This window comes from Meles meles, chromosome 12 (assembly GCF_922984935.1).
Source record: "Meles meles chromosome 12, mMelMel3.1 paternal haplotype, whole genome shotgun sequence".
NCBI lineage: Eukaryota > Metazoa > Chordata > Mammalia > Carnivora > Mustelidae > Meles > Meles meles.
Window position 1 is genome coordinate 65,794,983 of NC_060077.1, and position 26,051 is coordinate 65,821,033.

At 37.8% G+C, this 26,051-nt stretch overlaps 1 protein-coding gene across 3 annotated transcripts in view; it reads right to left on the reverse strand.

Moving 5' to 3' along the window:
- The window catches only part of RIT2 (Ras like without CAAX 2), a 402,595-nt gene that overhangs the window by 295,163 nt on the left and 81,381 nt on the right, over positions 1 to 26,051 (reverse strand). For 2 of the 3 annotated variants that reach the window (XM_046025211.1, XM_046025214.1), the window contains exon 2: positions 24,663 to 24,719. The exons of the other annotated variant lie outside the window; for it this stretch is intronic. In XM_046025211.1, the coding sequence (XP_045881167.1) occupies positions 24,663 to 24,719 (57 nt within the window). The remainder of the gene's footprint in view (positions 1 to 24,662; positions 24,720 to 26,051) is intronic. 3 annotated transcript variants of the gene reach the window in all.

Below are 26,051 nucleotides of genomic sequence, written 5' to 3' on the forward strand. Positions count from 1 at the left end.
GAAAGCATGGTGTCTCATGGTGAAGGGATGGGAGGGCAACTTAACCTTGAAGAGGTGATACTTGCACATGTTAACTAAGAAAACTGACAATTGGGGTAATTGTGGAGGTGGAGCCAGGCATAACATTTTAATCACCTAGATCACTTTGTGAAGGACTATGCATGGAAGAAAGACACTGGATTTAGTACCAATAGGTAGTAGTATTTAAGGGCAAAGAGAAAGGGGAGAGAGTGAAACCCAAGAAGGCTTAAAAGGTTGACAAAGAATAGCCCATCTACGGATTATAAGGATTAATTCTCCTAATTGCCAAGAAGAGTCATTAGGATAAACCAAATGTTACGGTCTCCCCAAATTCATATGTTGAAAGCCTAAACCCCAATGTGATTGTATTTAGAAGTATTTAATTGTTTTTTGGAGATAATAGGTCATGAGGGTATATCCCTCATGAAGGGTATCAGTGCCCTTGTTAGAAGGGGTCGGGGGCTAGCTCTCTTTCTACAATGTGAGGACACAGCAAAAAATGGCCACCTATAAACCAGGAAGAAAGCATTTACCAAGAAACTGACTATACTGGCACCTTAATCTCAGATACCAAGATTCCAGAAATGTGTCTGTTATTTAAAGCCACCTAGTTGGTGGTAATTTGTTCTAGCAGCCCGAAGTGACTCATACAGTCATTGAAGAATCTTCAGAATAAGGGCATGTATGTGTACATACATATATGTGTATCTGTATCGTGTGAATATATATGAAGTTATGATCAGATTTGGAGATTTTATGGTAAAGAACTTTATTCCTGACTTAAACATTTAGAAATCTAGTTTTAAGAATTATAGTCCTAACTTTGCAGAGAAAGAGACACTCAGTGGATTAAAATGAGTAATACTTGAAAAGGCGGGAAAAGTGAGAATAAAAGCAAAGGAAAAAAAAAAGTGAATAGAAAACAAAATAGGGCAGCAGGAATGTATCTAAATGTACCAGTAAATTCAGAAAAGTGAATGGACCAGACTATTCTATTAAAAAGTGAAAACCCTCATATAAACTAGATATGTAAATGGCAATAGAACATTTGGGAATCTATACAGGGCCATACCAAAGAAGCAAAAATTAATTTTTATAGCAATATGCAATAACAAGTATGAATTTCACAGAAAATGTTGACTGTTAAAAAGCTTGATGCAAAATAATACAGACTATACAATTCCATTCGTGGAAGTGTTACAAAATGGTCAAATCAAGTCAAGTATTTGGGGTGTTTGCTTGTATTCAAGACTCGAGAAAATGAAGGACAAATTTTAGGTTCTAGAGAGGGAAGTTATTGGAGGTGGAATGATGGCATTTCCGAGATGCTGACTGTATGCCATCTTAGCTCTGTGTGACCTATGAGTGGCTACTGTGTGATAAATGAGTGACTGGGGCTTTGCATGTAGGTTATACTTTGAATTAAAAAAAAAAAGTGTCAAGTTACTAAAAATAATGATATATTTTATTCATTTGTCCAAAAGTGGAAAGTGTATTTGAAGCATTGGGCAAGCTATTAAAATTAAGAACTGACATACACCATCATGGGATTTAGTATGCCTGCTCGAAGGGTAATTTTGTAATTTTCTTTAAAATGTAAAATTCATATACATTATGACCTAGCAATTTCAATAAATGAGTATGTAGGCTACAGAAACACATGTGTGCCCAAGGAAGGGGTTTATTGCATTATTGTTTATATAGGTAAGAAATTAGAAATAAGTTGTCTATCTTTAGGAAGTGGCTAAAATTTTTCCCTTAGAAATAACTATAATTACATCAGCCATAATTGTGTATCAAAAAGACTATGATGGGGCACCTGGGTGGCTGAGTTGGTTAAACATCTGCCTTCACCTCAGGTCATGATCCCAGGGTCCTGGGATCAAGTCCCACATTGGGCTCCTTGCTCAGCAGGGAGCCTGTTTCTCCCTCTGCATGCAGCTCCCCCTGCTTATGCTCTCTGACAAACATAATCTTGAAAAAATAAATAAAGATGAAAAGACCTAAAAAGCAATATTATGTCTTTTCTCTAAATCTGCAATTAGTGAAGGCATAGCAAGTTTCCTAACCAAGGCTTCATTATCTCTGGAGTCAAGGGGATATTCCAAGTGGATGGTTAAAATTTTATGTACTATATAATTATATATATACATATAAAATAGAGAAAGAATATATAGATAATATAAAATAAGCTAATACAGATATATGCTATTATATAATTACAAAATTTCCCCTTTTTATTTTAGCTACAGGGTGGGGATAAAGAAAGTCTGGAGCATGGGCTGAATGGATACAGTTCCTGCACAGAGAAAGCAGTTACAGTAATTCGAGAGAGGAGCTGTAGACTTAATGATAGTGAAAATATGCTAGCTCACTGATAATACAGCTATGAGGAGTAAGAAGAGGCAAAGAGGACTACTCCTAGTTTTGGAGTTTGAATTACTAGATGGATAGCAGTGTCATTCATGGACACAAAACACTGCAAGAACAATTTTGATAGAGGACAGATCATGAGTTTAACCTGAAAAAGGTCAAAACTAAGATACATCAGGACAGGGGCGCCTGGATGGCTCAGTGGTTTAAGCCTCTGCCTTCGGCTCGGGTCATGATCTCAGGGTCCTGGGATCGAGCCCCGCATCAGGCTCTCTGCTCAGTGAGGAGCCTGTTTCTCCCTCTCTCTCTGCCTGCCTCTCTGCCTACTTGTGACCTCTCTCTCTGTCAAATAAATAAATAAAAATATTAAAAAAAAAAAAAAAAGATACATCAGGACATCCCAATAGAAAGGTCAAGCTAGCAGTTGTATGTGCAGGTCTAAAGGTCAGGAAATAAGTTGGATATAGTTTTATATATATATATATATATATATATATATATGTGTGTGTGTGTGTGTATATATATATATATATATAAAATATCCAAATTTGGACATCAGAGACATATTAATACTAATAAATACCATGATAATGGGGGAGATGGTCTAGGAAAGAGCTTTCAAAAGCAGCAGAGCATTGCCTGAAAATAAGAACCAGAAGATTAGGATGTTGAAGAAAACTGAAGTTTCCCAAGGTCATCATCAACAGCATTGGTTACTCCAAGATGAGTAAACAGATGACCAAATGTTTTTTGGATTTAGAGCATGATTAGGACTTGGTCTTTCCCCGACCCCGGGCAAATATTAGTTGTTGAAGCCAGCTTAAAGTAGCTTAAAGAGCTAATAGGAATTTACAAAGTGGAAACACCTAGCATAGACAACTCTCAAAAGGGTGATAGCAAAGAGGACAAAGGAGAAGCTCACTGGGAATATACAACTTAAAAAATTAACATAGATGGGAGAATATGTGGAAGTGTCAGGTAACTGGGCCACTGACCACATGCTGGTAGTTGGAGTCCTTGCCTTTCTTAGTCTATTGTACCCCCACATACCCATTGCTGAGCAGAACTTAGTTCTGATAAAAGGAAGTTTCACTATTCCTAGATGCAGGACATACAGGACCTTAGAAAAAGGAACATGGATTTTATTTTTTTTTAAGTGCCACTATCTAGCTTCTAAATAAAAACAATGAGCATTTTTAAAAAAATACATGGAATATTCAGATAGCCAAGAAAGCATATGAGGAGTCACTTTCCCTTATGGCAGGCTGAATTCTAACTCTTAACAACTTGGCAAATGTGTGGGAGCTTCATAGAATGTCTGGAAAATTGATTCCTGTCATTTCACATGACCAGTAAGACAAAGAAGTTAAAATGGTCCATTATAAAAACAGTTGCTTCCATTGGTGTGGTACCTTATAGTTTTCAAACTAGTTTTCCACATAGCTAATTTTTGCTTCAAAACAGGTGTTTCTTTTTTCAAGAAAAGTCTGTAAAATAAAACGTCTGCCTCCAAGAAAACAAAGATTCACTTTGAAATAGGACTAATCTGGTCTCTGTGCTTCTGACATCTAGTCTAGTCCCTTCCAAGCAGACAATTTCTGTCTGTGCAGGACATACTGTGACGTGAAGTTATCAAAGAAGGTTGTGTTTTTCCCCTTAGATCAGTCACACTCACACACACTCTCTCTCTCTCTCTCTCTCTCACACACACACACACACACACACACACACCCAGCTTAAATTGCTGAGTCAGGGAAACACTCCATGTTTAAAAGAGTTAGTCTCTTTGTCCTAATGAGGATGCACTCTATGAGGCAGCCTTTAATCAGAGAAAATTGTAGAACATGAACAGATGTAGAACATGTTCAACCTGATATTCTACATGAATCCAACAAACCAAGTATTTCTAAAGGTCTCTCGCCATGTCCTCATTTCATGCTGAGTAAATACATGCTAATATGGACACCTCCGATGTGAAATGTCAAAGTGTTGACCTCTTTATTCTCCAGGAATCAGCTTAACATAGTAGTTAAAATTACACTAGTTAAATTAAAAGCCTCAAGTAGAATCAGACATGGCTAGTAATAAAGATTCTCTTTGAAGAGAGCATAAATTGGGAGACAACAGTTTAAACGTTGTGACTTTGGGGTCAAATACAAGTTTGACTTCTAGTTCTACAAATCTCTAAACACAACACTAAAAAATTGGAAATACCTACCAAGAGGTAGACTACAATTCTGACAGTTTTTCTGAGATATTTTACACTTGCCATCTTTTTGTTTTTTATTTGCATGAATTGGGAGAGAGAAGATTGAGTTGTGTTAGCTCTCCTAAGATGCTTAAAGTAATTTTTTCAATCACAAGTTGCTACCATCAGTCATCAGTCAATTTTTAGGTCATACCAATAGAAGTATTTTTTTCTTTTTTTGAAGATTCCATTTATTTACTTGAAAGAGAGCCAAAGAGCAGGGGGCAGGGGCAGAAAGAAAAAGAGAGGGAGAAGCAGACTTCCTGATGAACAGGGAGACAAGGGACCCTGGGATCTTGACCTAAGCCAAAGGCAGATGCTTAGCTGACTGAGCCAACCAGGTGCCCCTTTTATATTATAATTGCTTATGGAAGTGTACTTATTAGGAGCTAACAATACTAACGGGGTCTTTAAAAATAAACTTCTGGGGGCACCTAGGTGGCTCAGTGGGTTATGCCTCTGCCTTCAGCCCAGGTCATGATCTCAGGGTCCTGGGATTGAGCCCCACATCGGGCTCTCTGCTCAGCAGGGAGTCCGCTTCCCCCTCTCTCTGCCTACTTGTGATCTCTCTCTCTCTTTAATAAATAAATAAAATCTTTAAAGAAAATTTAAAAAAAAAAAACTTCTGGAAAAAAGACAGTATTAATACAGGTCATTTGATTTCATATTAAGTTTCCACTTCTTATAACCATGGAGTAAGCAAAAGAAATATTGAGAGGTGTTTCTCTTACAGGCACATGATTTTCCTCAAGAGCATCCAGATGTACACGAATGACAGAATTGGTGCAGGTCTCATTGCTTAGGTTGACCACAGATCATTTTCATCAGCTGAATATAGTCATCACAGATGGTTAACTAGAAGTTTCCATGGTTATAGTACTATCTCACAACTGTATCGATATTAATAAGAACACTGTTGTTACATAACATAGTTATGGACTAGATTTGGGGCCAACAAGTTCTGTATTCGTCTATTTTAAAAGCCTCTGCCTCCCCTTTTCCTCCCCGTCTCTTCACCTTCAGTCTCAAGCAATTTTGGGCAGTTTTAGTTATCTCCTGGGGTGTTTATATTTCAACGAGGAGGATTTTTACTTCTTAAAGGAACAGATAAAAGACGCAAGTTTTGTGTCCCCCCGCCCCCAGAAGAGTAGGGGTATATTTCTCTATTATCAGAAGTTTAGGATAATTATTAAAGTTTTTCTTTGTATGAGTGGGTCAGACTGCATGGAACTCTTCATCTGTTTTTGTTAATCACAAGAACATTCTCTCCTTTGTGTTCCTCATTTCCCCAGGGAGTCAACCTCTTCAATCAGGCTTTGTCACAAGCTCTAAAACCTTAATCTGCCATAGTTTGTGCCTCTTAGCTTTGCAAAATGCCACTCTAAGGTCTCCACATTATTCTCCTGCTCTCCCATCTCACCTGCCAGCCCAAGGCTAGCAGAGTAGTAACAAACCCACATTCTCCTCTGATCTTAGCCCTCCTTCCAACCTTTGAGCTATAGCTTGGTCCTCTAGCAGGCATCAGTAGCTAACTAAAGTGCCCACGAAACAGGCCATCCCACTGCACAGCCATGCATTTCCCTTCTTTGCCACAGTGCACTATGCACCGTTCCTCAAACAAGAACATTAAAGCAGCTGGTGTTTGGGGGCATCCTTATATACATCTATCCACATAGATGCTTATGGACAGCCATCCCCCACCACCACCATTACCACACACACATAGCCATCAATAGCCAATTTGGGGTTCCCCCCAGGGCTGCCTTTTTCCTAAAATCCATTCCTTTGATCTCCTGGCTGGAGACTAAATTGTTAGTTCTAAAAATGACCCCTGTCAGTGGAGGACATGGAGAAACCGAGGAAAGAGTCAGAGTATTCCAGATTTGTAGGCGGCAATTTTAACAGGCAAAGGAACTTACCAAGACCAAAGTTAGGCTGCTGCAAGATGAGTGGCTCTGCACCTCCCCATCAACATCTTGAGAGTTTATATAGTAGCCTTAAATGGGCTCATTCACATGTACCATCCAGATGGGGTCAATAATACATTTCTCTCTCAAGGCTGAATCCTTGAAATGTCTCCAGCTGTAGGAACGGTGGATGAAACATTCCAAGGAGAGGGGTAGGGGTGAGGAGCCCCCTATTGCCCCAGGTGAGTTTTCAGGTTAACCAGAGGTCATGTCCTCTCGATGACCTCCTCCAACTGCAGTACTTAATACTAAGATTTACTTATTTAAGCGCTAGCAGTACTTAGATTTATGGGCTGATTACAGTATGTTACAGTAAGCATCTTCCCTGGGTCAAACACCTGGGAATCACATGGTATTTAAAGCTAGATCCATTAGTGCTTCATATATGAGGTTTCAGTATGGCTGGTCTTTAGGTGTAGAAGGTTCACCATATTTACAATGAATCAATAATATTATTAATTTGGGTAACTAAAGGAAGATCATTCTCTTTGCAAACACACACACACACACACACATACAGACACAGTCCAGAGTTGTAGTTGCTGCAGTGTTGCTCAGTTTGTGCCAGTATGAACATTCTCCCCACCCACCTCTCTTTTATTTTAACCTCTTTAAGCTTTGGTAGGAAGGTGGCCCAGCAATGTCAAGTAGTTTTGTAAAATTTGTCAAAGTGATAACACTTGGTTCAGGCCAAGAGACTGTGACATAAAGAAAATGGACGCTTCAGGGCTACTCACTTGCAGAGGTCCCTTCCAAAGGCCTATTCCTAATTTCATACTCAAAATTTGATCATTGTTTTTCTTAAAGAGGTAAGAGTGTTTCTGGATGCCATACCAAGTGAGCTCACAAGAACTTGACTATACCTGGAAGTGAATGCCAATCAATAAATATGTGTGATTACACTCAAATAAAATATACTCCCAAATTATCCTCCTGATATTATGTATTCCTTTGTAAGTTTGTGTGATCTGTCTGCTCTACGGAATTGTAGTCTCCATGAGCATAGAAACTTGGTTTTGCCCATGGCTATGTCCCAGGTCCAAAAAGAGCACCCGATACACAATATAAGTGCTTAATATTTATTAAAGAATGAATGGACAGAAGTGAGAATATTGGTAGGCAACACAACTTAAAATAGTTAGAAATACTACTAACCCACAGACCTCAACAGAAAAAAAAAATGTTAACTTATATAAACAATAACTGTCTCATTCAGAAGGGGATTTCAATTATTTCTAGGAATGATCCAAGTTTAGTCTACTCTGGAGCCAAGAAGGAGGTACCATAGGCTACAGCTCAAAACCAATATGGTCCTGGTGGATGTGTTCCCTTGTTCTTAGCCTGACATCATTAAACTTCCAGTTCTATTAACTCCCTCCAGACAGATTTAATGCCTAACAGGCAACTTTTATATTTCCATGTAAGTAAGATAGCCATCATGGAGATGATATGCTGCTCATATCTAGTTTTTTTTTAATTGAGATTTACATGGCAAATTGAATCAGGAATTTGTAATTATGATTTGTTCTCCTTTATGTAGTTTGACCACAGGAAAAATGTCCATAATCATACATGCTTTGAGTAATTCCAGTCACAGTGACAGTAACATCACTGTAAATTAATAAATTGTCATTCTGGTTATTTTGCCCTCTTTCCGGGATGGATTCTCTGGGCCTTCAAGAAAGAGCACAAAATCTAGGTGATCTTTTCCTAACAGTTTTCCTTATTACCATTTTTATCTTACAGTTCAATTGACTCCTGCCAAGGAAATTACAATATTCATTTTGTCTTGAACAGAGTGTGAAGCAGTCATATCTATATTATCGTACAGAACAATTATGAGAAAAAGTGTCATCACTTCATTTTTAGAGATGAGGAAAGGTCAGCAACATATGCTAATTTATTCAAGGTTGAAAGGTCAGTAAGTCTTTTAAGCATTCATTCATTCAATTTTTTGATTGGCTGCTATGAACCAGGCACTGATCTAGATTTTCAGGAGACTTTTGTGACCAAGTCAGTTTATGTTCTAGCTAAGGAATACAAATGTAACTATATAGTGAATTAAAAGATAATATATGCTGTGAGAAAAACAGAGAAGAGTGAGTATAATCAGGAGTTCTGACAGCGGTTAGTATAAGCCTGACTCAGAAGAGGCATCTGAACCCAAAGGAAAGACCCGAGGTAGGGAATGAGGTTAGCTCTGTGAATATCCAGGGAAGGACTGTTCCCAGAAAGGGAAAATCAAGAGCAAGGAGGCCAAGAAGAGAAATTATCGGGCATGTTCCAGAAACAACAAAGGGATCCATGTGGCCAAAATCAAATGAATGAGGAGGAATGGTAAGAAATAAAGTCAGGGGGGAGGAGTCAAGATGGCGGAGAAGTAGCAGCCTGAGACTACATCAGGTAGCAGGAGATCAGCTCGATAGCTTATCTAAACATTGCAAACACCTACAAATCCAACGGGAGAGCGAAGAGAAGAAGAACAGCAACTCTAGAAACAGAAAATCAACCACTTTCTGAAAGGTAGGACTTGCGGAGAAGTGAATCTAAAACGACGGGAAGATAGACCGCGGGGGGAGGGGCCGGCTCCCGGCAAGCGGCGGAGGAACGGAGCACAAAATCAGGACTTTTAAAAGTCTGTTCCACTGAGGGACATTGCTCCAGAGGCTAAACCAGGGTGAAGCCCACGCGGGGCCAGCGTGGCCCCAGGCCCCGCAGGGTCACAGAAGGATCGGGGGTGTCGGAGTGTCGGAGAGCTCGCAGGTATTAGAACGGAGAAGCCGGCTGCAGAGACAGAGCCGAGGACTGAACTCTCAGCTCGGGGTTACCTTGAACTGGTCGCGGGCTGGGTGAGCTCGGAGCGCGGCTAGAGGCTAGGGATACGGGAGTGATTGGGTGCTGTCCTCTGGGGGCGCACTGAGGAGTGGGGCCCCAGGCTCTCGGCTCCTCCGGGCCGGAGACTGGGAGGCCGCCATTTTCATTCCCGTCCTCCGGAACTCTACGGAAAGCGTTCAGGGAACAGAAGCTCCCAAAAGCGAACCCGAGCCGATTACTTAGTCCGGCCGCTGGTAAGGGCGGTGCAATCCCGCCTCGGGCAAAGACATTTGAGAGTCACTACAACAGGCCCCTCCCCCAGAAGATCAACAAAATATCCAGCCAGGACGAAGTTCATCTATCAAGGAGAAAGCAGATTCAATTCCTAAGACAGCAGAGCAATTCCAGAGGAGGAGAAAGCAAAGCACGGAACTCATGGCTTTCTCCCCATGATTCTTTAGTCTTGCGGCTACTTCAATTTTTTTTCTTTTTTCAATTTTTTTTTCTTTTTTCAAATTTTTTTTCTTTTTTCTTTTTTCTTCTTCTGCTAAATTTTTTAAAACTTTTACCCTTTTCTTTTTTAACGTTTTTTGACTAGTTCATCTAAATATATATATTTTTTCTTTCTTTTTTATATTTTTTTATTTGTTTTATTTTTAAAATTTTTTTCCTTTTTTTCTTTTTTTTCCTTTTTTTTTTTTTCAGAACCTGTTTTTATCCCCTTTCTCCCCCCCACAATTTGGGGTCTCTTCTGATTTGGTTACAGCGCATTTTTCCGGGGTCTTTGCCACCCTTTTAGTAGTTTATTTTCTCTTTCATATCCTCTTATCTGGACAAAATGACAAGGCGGAAAAAATCACCACAAACAAAAGAACAAGAGACAGTACCGAAGGCTAGGGACCTAATCAACACAGACATTGGTAATATGTCAGATCAAGAGTTCAGAATGACGATTCTGAACATTCTAGCCGGGCTCGAAAAAGGCATGGAAGATATTAGAGAAACCCTCTCTGGAGATATTAAAGCCCTTTCTGGAGAAATTAAAGAACTAAAATCTAACCAAGTTGAAATCAAAAAAGCTAATAATGAGGTGCAATAAAAAATGGAGGCTCTCACTGCTAGGATAAATGAGGCAGAAGAAAGAATTAGTGATATAGAAGACCAAATGACAGAGAATAAGGAAGCCGAGCAAAAGAGGGACAAACAGCTACTGGACCATAAGGGGAGAATTCGAGAGATAAGTGACACCATAAGACGAAACAACATTAGAATAATTGGGATTCCAGAAGAAGAAGAAACAGAGAGGGGAGCAGAAGGTCTATTGGAGAGAATCATTGGAGAGAATTTCCCTAATATGGCAAAGGGAACAAGCATTAAAATCCAGGAGATGCAGAGAACCCCCCTCAAAGTCAACAAGAATAGGTCCACACCCCGTCACCTAATAGTAAAATTTACAAGTCTTAGTGACAAAGAGAAAATCCTGAAAGCAGCCCGAGAAAAGAAGTCTGTAACATACAATGGTAAAAATATTAGATTGGCGGCAGACTTATCCATAGAAACCTGGCAGGCCAGAAAGAGCTGGCATGATATATTCAGAGCACTAAACGAGAAAAACATGCAGCCAAGAATACTCTATCCAGCTAGGCTATCATTGAAAATAGAAGGAGAGATCAAAAGCTTCCAGGACAAACAAAAACTGAAAGAATTTGCAAACACCAAACCAGCTCTCCAGGAAATATTGAAAGGGGTCCTCTAAGCAAAGAGAGAGCCTAAAAGTAGTAGATCAGAAAGGTACAGAGACAATATACAGTAACAGTCACCTTACAGGCTAATAATGGCACTAAATTCATATCTCTCAATAGTTACCCTGAATGTTAATGGGCTAAATGCCCCAATCAAAAGACACAGGGTATCAGAATGGATAAAAAAACAAAACCCATCAGTATGTTGCCTACAAGAAACTCATTTTAGACGCGAAGACACCTCCAGATTTAAAGTGAGGGAGTGGAAAACAATTTACCATGCTAATGGGCATCAGAAGAAAGCTGGGGTGGCAATCCTTATATCAGATCAATTAGATTTTAAGCCAAAGACCATAATAAGAGATGAGGAAGGACACTATATCATCCTCAAAGGGTCTGTCCAACAAGAAGATCTAACAATTTTCAATATCTATGCCCCTAACATGGGAGCAGCCAACTATATCAACCAATTAAGAACAAAATCAAAGAAACACATCAATAATAATACAATAATAGTAGGGGAATTTAACACTCCCCTCACTGAAATGGACAGATCATCCAAGCAAAAGATCAACAAGGAAATAAAGGCCTTAAATGACACACTAGACCAGATGGACATCACAGATATATTCAGAACATTTCATCCCAAAGCAACAGAATACACATTCTTCTCTAGTGCACATGGAACCTTCTCCAGAATAGATCACATCCTGGGTCACAAATCAGGTCTCAACTGGTATCAAAAGATTGGGATCATTCCCTGCATATTTTCAGACCACAATGCTCTGAAGCTAGAACTCAATCACAAGAGGAATTCTGGAAAGAACCCAAATACATGGAGACTAAACAGCATCCTTCTAAAGAATGAATGGGTTAACCAGGAAATTAAAGAAGAATTGAAAAAATTCATGGAAACAAATGATAATGAAAACACAACAGTTCAAAATCTGTGGGACACAGCAAAGGCAGTCCTGAGAGGAAAATATATAGCGGTACAAGCCTTTCTCAAGAAACAAGAAAGGTCTCAAGTACACAACCTAACCCTACGCGTAAAGGAGCTGGAGAAAGAACAAGAAAGAAACCCTAAACCCAGCAGGAGAAGAGAAATCATAAAGATCAGAGCAGAAATCAATGAAATAGAAACCAAAAAAACAATAGAAAAAATCAATGAAACTAGGAGCTGGTTCTTTGAAAGAATCAATAAGATTGAGAAACCCCTGGCCAGACTCATCAAAAAGAAAAGAGAAAGGACCCAAATCAATAAAATCATGAATGAAAGAGGAGAGATCACAACTAACACCAAAGAAATACAGACAATTATAAGAACATACTATGAGCAACTCTACGCCAACAAATTTGACAATCTGGAAGAAATGGATGCATTCCTAGAGACATATAAACTACCACAACTGAACCAGGAAGAAATAGAAAACCTGAACAGGCCCATAACCAGTAAGGAGATTGAAACAGTCATCAAAAATCTCCAAACAAACAAAAGCCCAGGGCCAGACGGCTTCCCAGGGGAATTCTACCAAACATTTAAAGAAGAACTAATTCCTATTCTCCTGAAACTGTTCCAAAAAATAGAAATGGAAGGAAAACTTCCAAACTCATTTTATGAGGCCAGCATCACCTTGATCCCAAAACCAGACAAGGATCCCACCAAAAAAGAGAACTACAGACCAATATCCTTGATGAACACAGATGCAAAAATTCTCGCCAAAATACTAGCCAATAGGATTCAACAGTACATTAAAAGGATTATTCACCACGATCAAGTGGGATTTATTCCAGGGCTGCAGGGTTGGTTCAACATCCACAAATCAATCAATGTGATAGAACACATTAATAAAAGAAAGAACAAGAACCATATGATACTCTCAATAGATGCTGAAAAAGCATTTGACAAAGTACAGCATCCCTTCCTGATCAAAACTCTTCAAAGTGTAGGGATAGAGGGCACATACCTCAATATTATCAAAGCCATCTATGAAAAACCCACCGCAAATATCATTCTCAATGGAGAAAAACTGAAAGCTTTTCCGTTAAGGTCAGGAAGACGGCAGGGATGTCCATTATCACCACTGCTATTCAACATAGTACTAGAAGTCCTAGCCTCAGCAATCAGACAACAAAAAGAAATTAAAGGCATCCAAATTGGTAAAGAAGAAGTCAAACTATCACTCTTCGCAGATGATATGATACTATATGTGGAAAACCCAAAAGACTCCACTCCAAAACTGCTAGAACTTGTACAGGAATTCAGTAAAGTGTCAGGATATAAAATCAATGCACAGAAATCAGTTGCATTTCTGTACACCAACAACAAGACTGAAGAAAGAGAAATTAAGGAGTCAATCCCATTTACAATTGTACCCAAAACTATAAGATACCTAGGAATAAACCTAACCAAAGAGACTAAGAATCTATACACAGAAAATTATAAAGTACTCATGAAAGAAATTGAGGAAGACAAAAAAAAAATGGAAAAATGTTCCATGGTCCTGGATTGGAAGAATAAATATTGTGAAAATGTCTATGATACCTAAAGCAATCTACACATTTAATGCAATCCCTATCAAAATACCATCCATTTTTTTCAAAGAAATGGAACAAATAATCCTCAAATTTATATGGAACCAGAAAAGACCTCGAATAGCCAAAGGAATATTGAAGAACAAAGCCAAAGTTGGTGGCATCACAATTCCGGACTTCAAGCTCTATTACAAAGCTGTCATCATCAAGACAGCATGGTACTGGCACAAAAACAGACACATAGATCAGTGGAACAGAATAGAGAGCCCAGAAATCGACCCTCAACTCTATGGTCAACTAATCTTTGACAAAGCAGGAAAGAATGTCCAATGGAAAAAAGACAGCCTCTTCAATAAATGGTGCTGGGAAAATTGGACAGCCACATGCAGAAAAATGAAATTGGACCACTTCCTTACACCACACACGAAAATAGCCTCCAAATGGATGAAGGACCTTAATGTGAGAAAGGAATCCATCCAAATCCTTGAGGAGAATGCAGGCAGCAACCTCTTCGACCTCAGCCGTAGCAACATCTTCCTAGGAACAACGGCAAAGGCAAGGGAAGCAAGGGCAAAAATGAACTATTGGGATTTCATCAAGATCAAAAGCTTTTGCACAGCAAAGGAAACAGTTAACAAAACCAAAAGACAACTGACAGAATGGGAGAAGATATTTGCAAACAACATATCAGATAAAGGGCTAGTATCCAAAATCTATAAGGAACTTAGCAAACTCAACACCCAAAGAACAAACAATCCAATCAAGAAATGGGCAGAGGACATGAACAGATATTTCTGCAAAGAAGACATCCAGATGGCCAACAGACACATGAAAAAGTGCTCCACGTCACTCGGCATCAGGGAAATACAAATCAAAACCACAATGAGATATCACCTCACACCAGTCAGAATGGCTAAAATTAACAAGTCAGGAAATGACAGATGCTGGCGAGGATGCGGAGAAAGGGGAACACTCCTCCACTGTTGGTGGGAATGCAAGCTGGTGCAACCACTCTGGAAAACAGCATGGAGGTTCCTCAAAATGTTGAAAATAGAACTACCCTATGACCCAGCAATTGCACTACTGGGTATTTACCCTAAAGATACAAACATAGTGATCCGAAGGGGCTCGTGTACCTGAATGTTTATAGCAGCAATGTCTACAATAGCCAGACTATGGAAAGAACCTAGATGTCCATCAACAGATGAATGGATAAAGAAGATGTGGTATATATACACAATGGAATACTATGCAGCCATCAAAAGAAATGAAATCTTGCCATTTGCGACGACGTGGATGGAACTAGAGCGTATCATGCTTAGTGAAATAAGTCAATCGGAGAAAGACAACTATCATATGATCTCCCTGATATGAGGACATGGAGAAGCAACATGGGGGGGTAGGGGGATAGGAGAAGAATAAATGAAACAAGATGGGATTGGGAGGGAGATAAACCATAAATGACTCTTAATCTCACAAAACATACTGGGGGTTGCTGGGGGGAGGTGGGATTGGGAGAGGGGGAGTGGGCTATGGACATTGGGGAGGGGAGGCGAACCATAAGAGACTATGGACTCTGAAAAACAACCTGAGGGTTTTGAAGGGTCAGGGGTGGGAGGTTGGGGCAACCTGAGGGTTTTGAAGGGTCAGGGGTGGGAGGTTGGGGGAACAGGTGGTGGGTAATAGGGAGGGCACGTTTTGCATGGAGCACTGGGTGTTGTGCAAAAAGAATGAATACTGTTATGCTGAAAAAATAAATAAAATGAAAAAAAAAAGAAATAAAGTCAGAGGGACAAGGTATGTTGTTTCTTGGGACTTTTTAGACCTTTGTCAATATGTTAGTTTTTCCTCTAAGTGAAATAGGGAACTACTGAAGGGTTTTGAACAGAGTGACATAATAATGTTGATCATATATTTTTTTAAAGATCATCCTGTCTGCTGTGGTGCAAATAGACTGGGGAGCGGGAAAAGTAAAAGCAGAGAGACCTCTTAGACGCTAGAGTAATAATCCAGCCTGGAGACTGTTGGTGCATATCATGATAGTAGCAGTACAGTAGTGAGAGACAAGCAGGTTTGGGATACATTTTGAGTGTAAATCCCACAGTATTTCCTGAGGATGTGTTGTACAGACAAAGAAAGGGTTCAAGGGAGATTGAAAAGTTTTAGGCATGATCACCTTGAAGGATGGGATTGCCATAGAGATGAGAAAGGCTGTATATAGAAAAGTTCTTTTTTGTAGAAAAAAAAATTAGTTTTGGATGGGGTACTTTGGGATATCTATTAGGCATCCAAATGGCAGAGTTGAGAAAGGAGCTAGATATTCAAGTATGGAATTCAGGGAAGAAATAGGAGGTAGAGACACACATTTTTGAGTTGTGGCATGTAAATAACACTCAAGGCCATGACATTAAAGGGAATTAAGGAAGAATACATGGATAGAGACAGTAACAGAACAAGCACTGAGAATTAGGGTCACTCCACTACCCAGGAGAAGAGGATGAGCCAGAGCCAGGCCAAGATTCAGAGAAGCTGACATAGTAGTTAGAGGAAAACCAAAAGTAGATGTCAGGTGAAAAAAAAAAAAAGTAGATGAAATCTGAGAGTGGTCAAGCATATCAAATGCTGCCGGTAGATCAAAATGGATAGAATGAAAATCAACCATGGGATTAGCCCCTGTAAAGTCAAAGTGACCTTGATAAAAGCAATTTCAGTGGAGTGATAGGATTGAGAATCTGGCAAGAGTTGATTGAAGAAAATAAGAGAAGGGGAATTAGAACTGGTGGTATAAACAACTCTTGGAGGGGCTTTCCAGCCAAGGCAGTGGGAAAATGAGGCAGAAAGTGGTAGAGAAAAGATCAGTCAAGAATTTAATTTTTTTTTTATAGTTAGGATGCATGAAATAGCAGCATGTTTTTAGGATGATCAGAAATGCTTCATAAAAGAGAAAAAAATTGTTTGAGCAGAATTCTTCAGCAGAAAGGAAGAAGGGGATCCACTGCCTGGGAAGTGTGGTGCTGGCTTATATAGGAGTATGGATAGTCCATCTAAGTAATAGTTAAGTAATAAAATTAGTAGGAGGACCAAGTATGGGTGTGGAGAGCTGGGTAGCAGGATGAGATTCTTTGGTAATTTATCTTCTGATTTCTTCAATTTTTCTCAGTAAAGAAACAAGCAAGATCATTGGGAGAGTGCGAAGAGGGGAGAAGTTACTGGTCTACCACCAGGAGTGAGAGAATGAATAGACAATGACCTGAATGCATTTGAGATAATACACTTAAAGTGAGAGGAGGGACCATGGTCATATTCAGTTGACCCAATGCAGTCTCAGAACAAGCAAATATTTAGGTTTAGCCTGGGTGGTGCTTAGCTTACTACATCAAACATGAGAGAAGGAAGAGATCTGAAATTCTGTGATTATGGAATATAATTTAGGCAAGAGGGAAATTCATTCATTCAAGGTCATTCATACATTCTCTAATTCAACAATTATTATGAGCATTCCCTGTAAACCACGCACTATGTTAGGTCCCATATGAAATACAGTGAACAAGGCAGACATGGTCCCTACCATCATTCAGCCTGCATCCCACATGGAGAGACAGACAAAAATAAGCACCTTTTTAAATGCAGAATTTGATAAATATTATTAAGGAGAAAATCCACGTGTTGATGTTGAGAATAAAACTGTATGTTACACATGCAGTTGGCTGTGTGTGGGTTTACGTGTTGAGCAGTTAATTCAGGTAAGGTGGGCAAAAAAGACCTCTCTGGTGAAGTGATAGGCAAGCAGAGACCTAAAGGATGAAAAGGAGCTTGCTAGGTGAAAAGCAGAGGAAAGATGTTCAAGATAGACAATAGCATACTGGCAAAAGCTGAAAAGTCAGGAAGAACTTGCTTGGAATATTTCAGGAACTGAAAGAAGACTGTTGTGGCTGGAACACAGTGAAGAAGAGGGTGTCACAGGATGAACGGAAAGAAAATCAGGGGCCAGTGTCAAGGCAAAATTCTATTTCTAATCTATCTGAGTCCATAGTAATTTCCTTACTATTCTAACATGTTTGGCACTCCAGGGTTATTAATAAATGTAATTCTTCAATTTCAGTTTTTTTAAGCCTTAATTTCCTTCAAAAATTATACTTGGGCACTTACACTATCTGGTAATAATACTCCCATCCCCTTTTCCAAATTTAATGCTATCCCTTCAGTGCTGTTCTGCAGACCATAGTCTTGTGGTTTGCTCACTAGAATAACTGGACACATTAATCTATGCTAATGTAAAAATGACTCCTAATGGTTCTGGGCATTACAACTCCCCTGAGCATTTACATTTTAACAGGCATTTTCTAGTGACACAAAGAAGTGACTCTGTTAGTGCACATTTTAGACACTGAGCTGGCCATTTCAGTGTGATCTGAACACACTCTTTCTTTAAAATCCTTAGCTTAGGAATTTTTATTTCAGCAGAGATACTGAGAAATACATACTTAATGTGGTACCTTTCTCCTACACCAGTCTGATCACATCGATATTTTTCATGTTCATACATTGTGGTGTGAGCACAATCATTAGACGTGGTGCTGCCCACAGATGACCTGTCCATATCGTTGATGTACTTCACCACCTAGGTAAAACTCTTTATTTTTTTTTTTAAACTTCCTAAATCATTCAGGAAGACTTACATCTCCGTATGACATTTTATTCTTTTCTTGCAGAGCTTGTTACAATCCTTACCAATTGTTCGGAAAGAATATAAATCTTTCAGATGAGTATATTATGCAGTATTCACGGCCTGTAAGTGAAATTGGAGGTCTAAAACACCAAGAGAGGAAAAGCATTCACAGCTGAGTCAATTACAAAAGGATGTGTTCCTTGAAGATAGGATAAGTGAGTATACCTGGAAACTTGTTGGTCATACGAATTTCTGCACACTATGAGAACTAAATAAATGTATGGACAGGTAGATTAATAAAGTGATAACTATTTCCTGGGTTGTTGTTTTCCGTCTTCAGGAAAAGCAATCCAATGAAACAATTGGGTAGGTGCTTAAGGTCAGTTTCCTCTAATCAAATTGTGTGCTGTACTTATACAACGACCTTAAGTCATCTTAATGCAATGAGGGGGGAAAAAAGGATAATTTGACTCTGGATAAAGAGATAAGATCAACTCTTATAGATAATGAAATAAAATTAGTCAGGGAAGCTCAATGAAGAATGCATTTCTGCTTATTTTTGTGCACCATTCACTCCCATGCCTTGTACAATGCCTAAATCATGGTAGCTACCCAAAAAATATTTGTTAATAAATTAACATTGAATGGAGAGGAAGAAGAGGAGAAAAAGTAAAAAGAGAAAGCAGAAGAAATGATAATTAACATTAGCATAGTGCTTTTAATTTTTCAAAGAAATTTTCTTCTGGCAACCATTTTATGTTAAGAAATAACCATTAACATACATATGAATTTCTAGTAAAGACACTAGTGCATTTTTGATTAACTATTAGTCTAATTGCTCCCTAGGACTCTAAAGTTAACTGTAGCAAAATAAAAAATGATTAATCCTTTTCTAGAAGTGTATTCATTCATCCATTTTTTATTCAATAAGTATTTATTGAGCATCTACTACATGTCTGGCATTCTACTAACATCTGAGGAAACACTAGTGAATAATGTATTGAAGTTCCTATCTTTATCACACCTTAACTAAACAAATAATTATAAAAAGTTACTTAATTATTTATCAATAAATGATATTAAGGTGATAGTCAAGGTTCTGAATGAATGTATATAGGTAGAAGATATTTTATTTTGGGTAATCAAAGGGGTTCTCTTGAGGAAGCAATATTTAAGCTGAAATTTGACCAGTGTATGACTTACCCAGGCAGAGATAGAGAGTGGAGCGGTAAACAGAATTCATGGTTAAAATATATGCATAAATGTTCCAAGGTAGAAAGGGGCTTAGAAAGTTTGTTAATTTAAAATAAGGTAGGTGTGGTTGAAACCCAAAAGGGTGTGGATTGTGACAAGTCTGTAAGTAAGAGAAGCAAGATCATGAGAATCTTTATGCTTAGAATTTTATTCTTCATCCTATCATAATTTACAATACTGGGAACTATTAAGAAGAGCAAATTTGTGTTTTTGAAGATGTTTTTGGATTCTGTGTAAAAAAACAATGGAAGAGCTAGTCTAAGTTGGAAATGGAGTATAGCTTAGAATAAGAAGGCAACAAAAGTTATGGAGAGATGGCGACAGGTTCAAGATATTTTTAGGAGGCAGCAACAACAGACTTCAGTGAATGATTAATATAGACAAGTTGAGATAGGTATCAAGGATTCCTGTTGGGTTTTTGGCATGAGATCCTCGTGGATAAAGGGGCTTACCATTATAAATAATCCTGAAGGAGGTAAAAGTCTACTAAGGATAATCAGTTATTAGCTACAGTTAGGGCATGTTTACTTTTATCTTCCTTAGAGCTATCTAAATGTAAAATTTCAGCAGCCTGTCAATAGTATTTATTTTCATCTCAGGCAAGAGCACAAGACTGTAGGTGTTTAAAGCTTTGATCAGTCATACAAGATCTTTAAAGACCTGATCGCTGAAAATCTACCTCCCTCTCGCCGCTCTGCACATTATATCATTTATTTCATCTTTAGGACTTCTGGTTCCAGACGTCCCCCACCTCAGTCACATGCTGTATTGCCCTTCTTGGGTATTTTTTGCTCTTCTGGGAATGTCTATTCTTCCTTCCTCTTCAATTGCCTAACTCCTATGCACTCTTCAAAACTCAGTATGGAGAAGAGTTGCTCTACATGTACTCAGGTCAGGTGAGATATGCCCATATGGTTCTTCTTCTGCACCTTGTGATTTTCTATTTCATGAACTCAGTGCATGATCTTGTTTGCTGATTTATCTTCTCCACCTAACTGGGAGTGCTTTGGAAGCACAGCTTGGGTTTTTAATCTCTATTTATCCATGCAGAGCATGGTACCTGGCACAGAACAGGTGCTAAATATATGTATGTGTGTGTGTGTATATATATATATATATATGATAAAATTTTAGAGGCTTGCAGAGAAGGAGGCCAAAACAATAGTCTTTGAAGACAGTGAGAGGTAATTACTAATTATACAAATGACCTGATCAAAGTTATGATACTCTGTAACTGACGGAACACAAATCCTTCATGGTTTAGAATTTCCCATCCAGTATCAAATGTCTTATTCAGAGCAATAAGCAAATCTAGAAACTATTTGATACTATATCTTGTTTCCATCTTCCATAATTTGCCAAGTGAAGTTATCTGGTTTTCTCTGCTCATATGTTTGCCTTCATTCGATTATCAATAAAAGCATGAATAGAAACAATTCTCAACATATAAATATATCAATAAATAATTTGGACTAAATACACAGTCCACAAATGAGAACCTGATATTTACATTGTTGGTTTTGAGGAAAGGAACACCATATTCTATTTCAGAAAAAAAAAATCAACAACTTGATATCTAATTGATACAAAATTAAAATTATATATAATAAGATTTTTAATTTTGAGCTTACAATAAAATTTATTTATTTATTTATTTCAAAAGATTTTACTTCTTTATTTGACAGAGAAAGAGACAACAAGAAAGGGAACCTAAGCAGGGGGAGTGGGAATGCGAGAAACAGGTCTCCCTCTGAACAGGAAGCCAGATGTCAGACTCAGTCCCAGGACCCTGGGATCATGACCTGAGCTGAAGGTAGACAATTAATTACTGCGCCATCCAGGCACCCCAAATTACAATAAAATTTAAATGACATGGCAAAACAAACCATCCTAGGTCATTTTCTCAGATACCTCAAGTCTTTGAGAAATCCAGACTTCTCTGAAAACTTTCTTCAAAGAATCCTGAATTTTAGAATGGACAGCAGGAAACCCAAGCCGGCTTTTAAAACACATAGGAAACTGTGATCCAAATCACAGTGAATATAACTTTCTAAGAGAGTATCACTGAACTTCCTCTCCATTCTTTGAAAACCCCTCAGCACTTTGCTTCTTTTTAAAAGTAATAACTGACTTCATAGGTAGCATGAATATTTGTGTATTTGTCTGAATTCTTCTCGAGTTGAAAATTCCTTAAGGGCTTGAACTGTGCTATATTAATCTTTTCTTTCTAGAGGAGAAGCAGATTGCTTGGCAAAGAATAGGCATTTACATTTTTTTGCGATCGAATTACATGCAATGGTTATCTCTGATGATTTACTGCTAATTAAAAAATAGCATGTATGTTTATTACAAAGGGTTGAACATCAGGACTTTGGTCAAAATGTTTCTTCTTATTATTCTATAATTACTTTACTATGGAAAAATCAAACCATACTTAATGTCTAATGCTCAGAGATACTCATTTTAAAGATTAAATTAAAGCTTCAATTTATCCATATTTGGCACCTAATTAAATTAAATTAAGGAACTTAATTTAATTTTTGAGTGAGGGCTTCTCATGAAAGAATAGAATCAATACCTTTCAATATCCCTTTCATAGGTATCTTCTGTGAATTTGCAGATGCTAGACCCATTGGTTACTGACACTGAAAATTTTGTCAGTTAGTAAGGAAAGCAATTACTCCCTTGGGTAGAACATTCACTGGTATCAGATACTATTCCTAATTTTTGTCAGTAAAAAAGGGAATCTAAACTTTCAGAATTGATGTAGATTTGAAAGAAAAATAATTTTATGATGAACATAAAGAAGGAAATAAAACCATGCAAATTCTTCAAACATTTCAGAGAAAAACTCTTCAAAAACCCCAGTCAGTAGAATGACAAACAAATCTACACAGAATTGAAAAAATATTCATTCCCCATATAAATTGTGAAATAAGTATCCTTGATAGGCATATTCCTCTCTAATTTATATGATTTTCAAAATGTAGTAATATGGGGCATCTGGGTGGCTTAGTCGTTAAGTGTCTGCCTTCGGCGCAGGTTATGATCCCGGAATCCTGGAATCCAGTCCTGCATTGGGCTCTGTGCTGGACGGGAAGCCTGCTTCTCCCTCTCCTACTCCCCCGGCTTGTGTTTCCTCTCTACTTTCTCTCACTCTGTCAAATAAATAAGAAAATCTTTTTTTAAAAAAATGTAGTACTATGAATTTCCTCTTGAGGGGTCATTAAATCAGCTAGACTGAGTTATAGTTACATAACTTGAGCAGATGAAAAGTAAATTATTAAGACTTTTACCTTCCTCAAACAGGATACCAATGGAAAATTACTAACCAATATTTTCATTAAAGAAGACAAGAAATGAAATGACGGGAAAACCGAGTTGATAGTAATAAAGTGCTCTGTGTCTCCACTTTCAAACTTCTTCCTCTAAACCTTTTTTATTTATACCAGATAAAGGTATGATTTTAGCTGTCTGTTAGTACAGAATGTCCAGTTAGCTTAATTTCAAATGATGGGTGTACTTCATGGAAATCTAAAGAAATCATCATCATATTCTCCTCATTTTCTCCTCTTAAAAGAGCCATTTATAATTTATTCACATATATTGCTCTATTCAAGCCATTAGATGGGAGAGGTTGGTGAGCAAAGGTAGCTTTTTCAAACATGAACCCATATAAAGCTAAAACAATGATGAAAAATAATGAACAAGAGTGAATTTGTGATAGCATAAATGATATATTGTACTGTTGAATTTTCCAACAAGATAAAAGAGTCAGAGCTTTTCCCTAGAGATTTCTCCTCTTCTATAATTCAGAGTGGGTTATGCAAAGTCATCAGCATTCCAGGAGCAAGATATTTGGCAAATGGATTTAGATAATTGCTTCTAAAACTTTACAAAGTGATTATTTTCTCTTCAGAAACAAAACTCAACTTCTTGAGGAAGTGCTTTCTGATTAACAATGCATAAATTTCCTGCACTGAAATCTTACTAATTGGTTCAACTCTTAAAGAAGTCTGGCCAAATCATGGGACATTTCAAAATGGGTACATTTTACTCATTTCAGCATAGGTTTTCAGGCAAATATCCTATATATAAGATAACATTTTATATACACAGTAGGGCCTTGAATTAAAATCGCCTGGTGAGCAAAATAAGAATTAGAGAATCATACCTGCTGGAAGTGATGGTAGGAGATTCTCTGACAAAGGGAATAGAGCATAAGGAATGAGGTGTGTAGTCAAAATTGCTCACAATCCAGGCAACGAGGCAACCAGGAGAGGTTCAGAACTATGTGTTTCCCTCAATGATAATTTGGTTCTAGACAAGGGCTGCTATAGCAGACTCTGAAAATTTCCTACTGATCCTTCAGAGTAGCTCTTTGCAGGAGTAAAGCAATGTTAAAGACATCTTTTCTGCTTTGATAGAGGAAGAAAACTTGTTCCCAATTGCAGTGGTTTTGCATTTAGTACAATAAAAAGAAAATCGTATAGGAAGAATGAAACATGGCTGGATTTTGGGTTCTAACAATATTTTGACTCTTTGGATCCGTTTCCTCATCTACCAGATGAGAATAGTGAACAAAATTTTATCTATATCTAAAGTCTTTTCCAAATGCACCATTAACATAGTTAACTAATTCTGCAATAGAAGATCCAGACACTGGATCCAGACACTAAGTGAACAAATGACCAAATAAGCATACAATCACATCAGTTATATTATCCAGAGCAGAGCTTTTCAAATACAGGTAGATATCCATTAGTGGATCCTGAAATTAACTTAATATATTCCAACCTTCATTTATCAGGAAGAAATAGAGTAGAATGGAAAATATGAGAGTGCACAAGAAGAAGTAAGGACAAATATTATTTCTTGAAGCTTGTGTTATGGTGGCTTATATATTCTATATTTATGTGTATGTTACTGAGTCATAGTAAAATATATTTCTTATTCTCCATAGACATCAACAGTATTTGTCAGCCACTTATTTAGAGTGCCTTTTTATGGGCTAAAGGAGAAAAGAGGCTTATACTCACCAATAGTGGGGTCATGATAATCAGGGAACTGGTGACTAATAAACTGCATTGTCATTGCTGAAAAAAAATAAATTCAATTTAATAAAAATTCATTGATTCACCAATAAGTTATTCTCCAATGTAGTCCATTGGTCTTTTCGTAAGATCTAGTGACTTATTTCTCAGAGTGACTAACTTAATTATGTAACATGAACCACGAAATGTTGGAGAAAGTTCTAGGGGAGACAAAGTGTTATATAGAAGGAAAATAATGTCAGATATTTCTCTGGAATAAATATGTCAAAAATTTTGGTGTATTTTAATAAAAATTGCATTGTAGTGAAAATAAGAAGTCTTAACATAATGAGAATATAAAGTAGCTATAGGATCCTTCTTGGTTTGCTTTGGTGTAACAGTTGGTATTGGTTGGGAAGATCTTTTTGCTAAAGGTCCTATACATATTCTGAGAATTACTTACCTTCTTCACCTTGAAAATAAGGAGATAATCTCTGAGGTCTCTATTATTTATAAAGGTACATGATTATATTAGTTTTTATCCTTAGCTTTTTAATTTTTAAAAATTTTTTTTAAATTTTAAATTTTTAAAATTATTTGTCACTTTTATTTTGCCTTATCTCTGCTATTTAGGTACCTTTATTAATTTTCATTACCTTTTGGGGGTATTTCCTCCAAATTCTCCATATTCTTTTCAAATCAATAATTTTATGAGATATTTATAATGTTTCTATTATAGTTTCTTCATATAAATAACCATTATTAGGAGACAAATGGAATGCTGAAGTAAGGCAACAAAACTTGTAAAAGGAATTCATGCATAGTAGCTCTCTTCCTTTTCTCCCTCCCTCTGTGTGTGTGTGTGTGTGTGTGTTGGTGGGTGTGTGAGGCAAAGACTCCCTGATCAGACCTTAGTTAGCCTCTCCTGAGTCTTTCTCTCAACTAAAACCTGACCTAGGTCCCTGCCCTTGTTAGACCTGCGTAGTCCAGTGGTAGCAAGAATCCTGCTAAGTCATGTTGGTGGGAATCTCTCACCCTTGTTATCGCATCTCCTGGCCTGCATTCAGCAAGAATCCCTTGAAGTCTGTTTGGCAAGAATTTCCTTACTCCTGATGGCTCCTGTTAGTAATTTTCCATCCCCCAATCCCCGTCACACTCCTTGCCTATAAATACCCACTTTTCCTTGCTGTATTTCCTGTTGAGCCCAGTTCTATAATGAATTCTTTTTTACCTTATTGCAAATAAAATCTATTTTAACCTTTTTACTGTCCAGCTCTGGTTTCCTTTAACAATGTATTCATGCTTCAGCCAATGTTTAAAACAGAGAAGACAGTTAAATTCAACAAACCTGTACAAGGCACTAGTTCAACCTTGCTGAGAAATGCAAAGAAACAG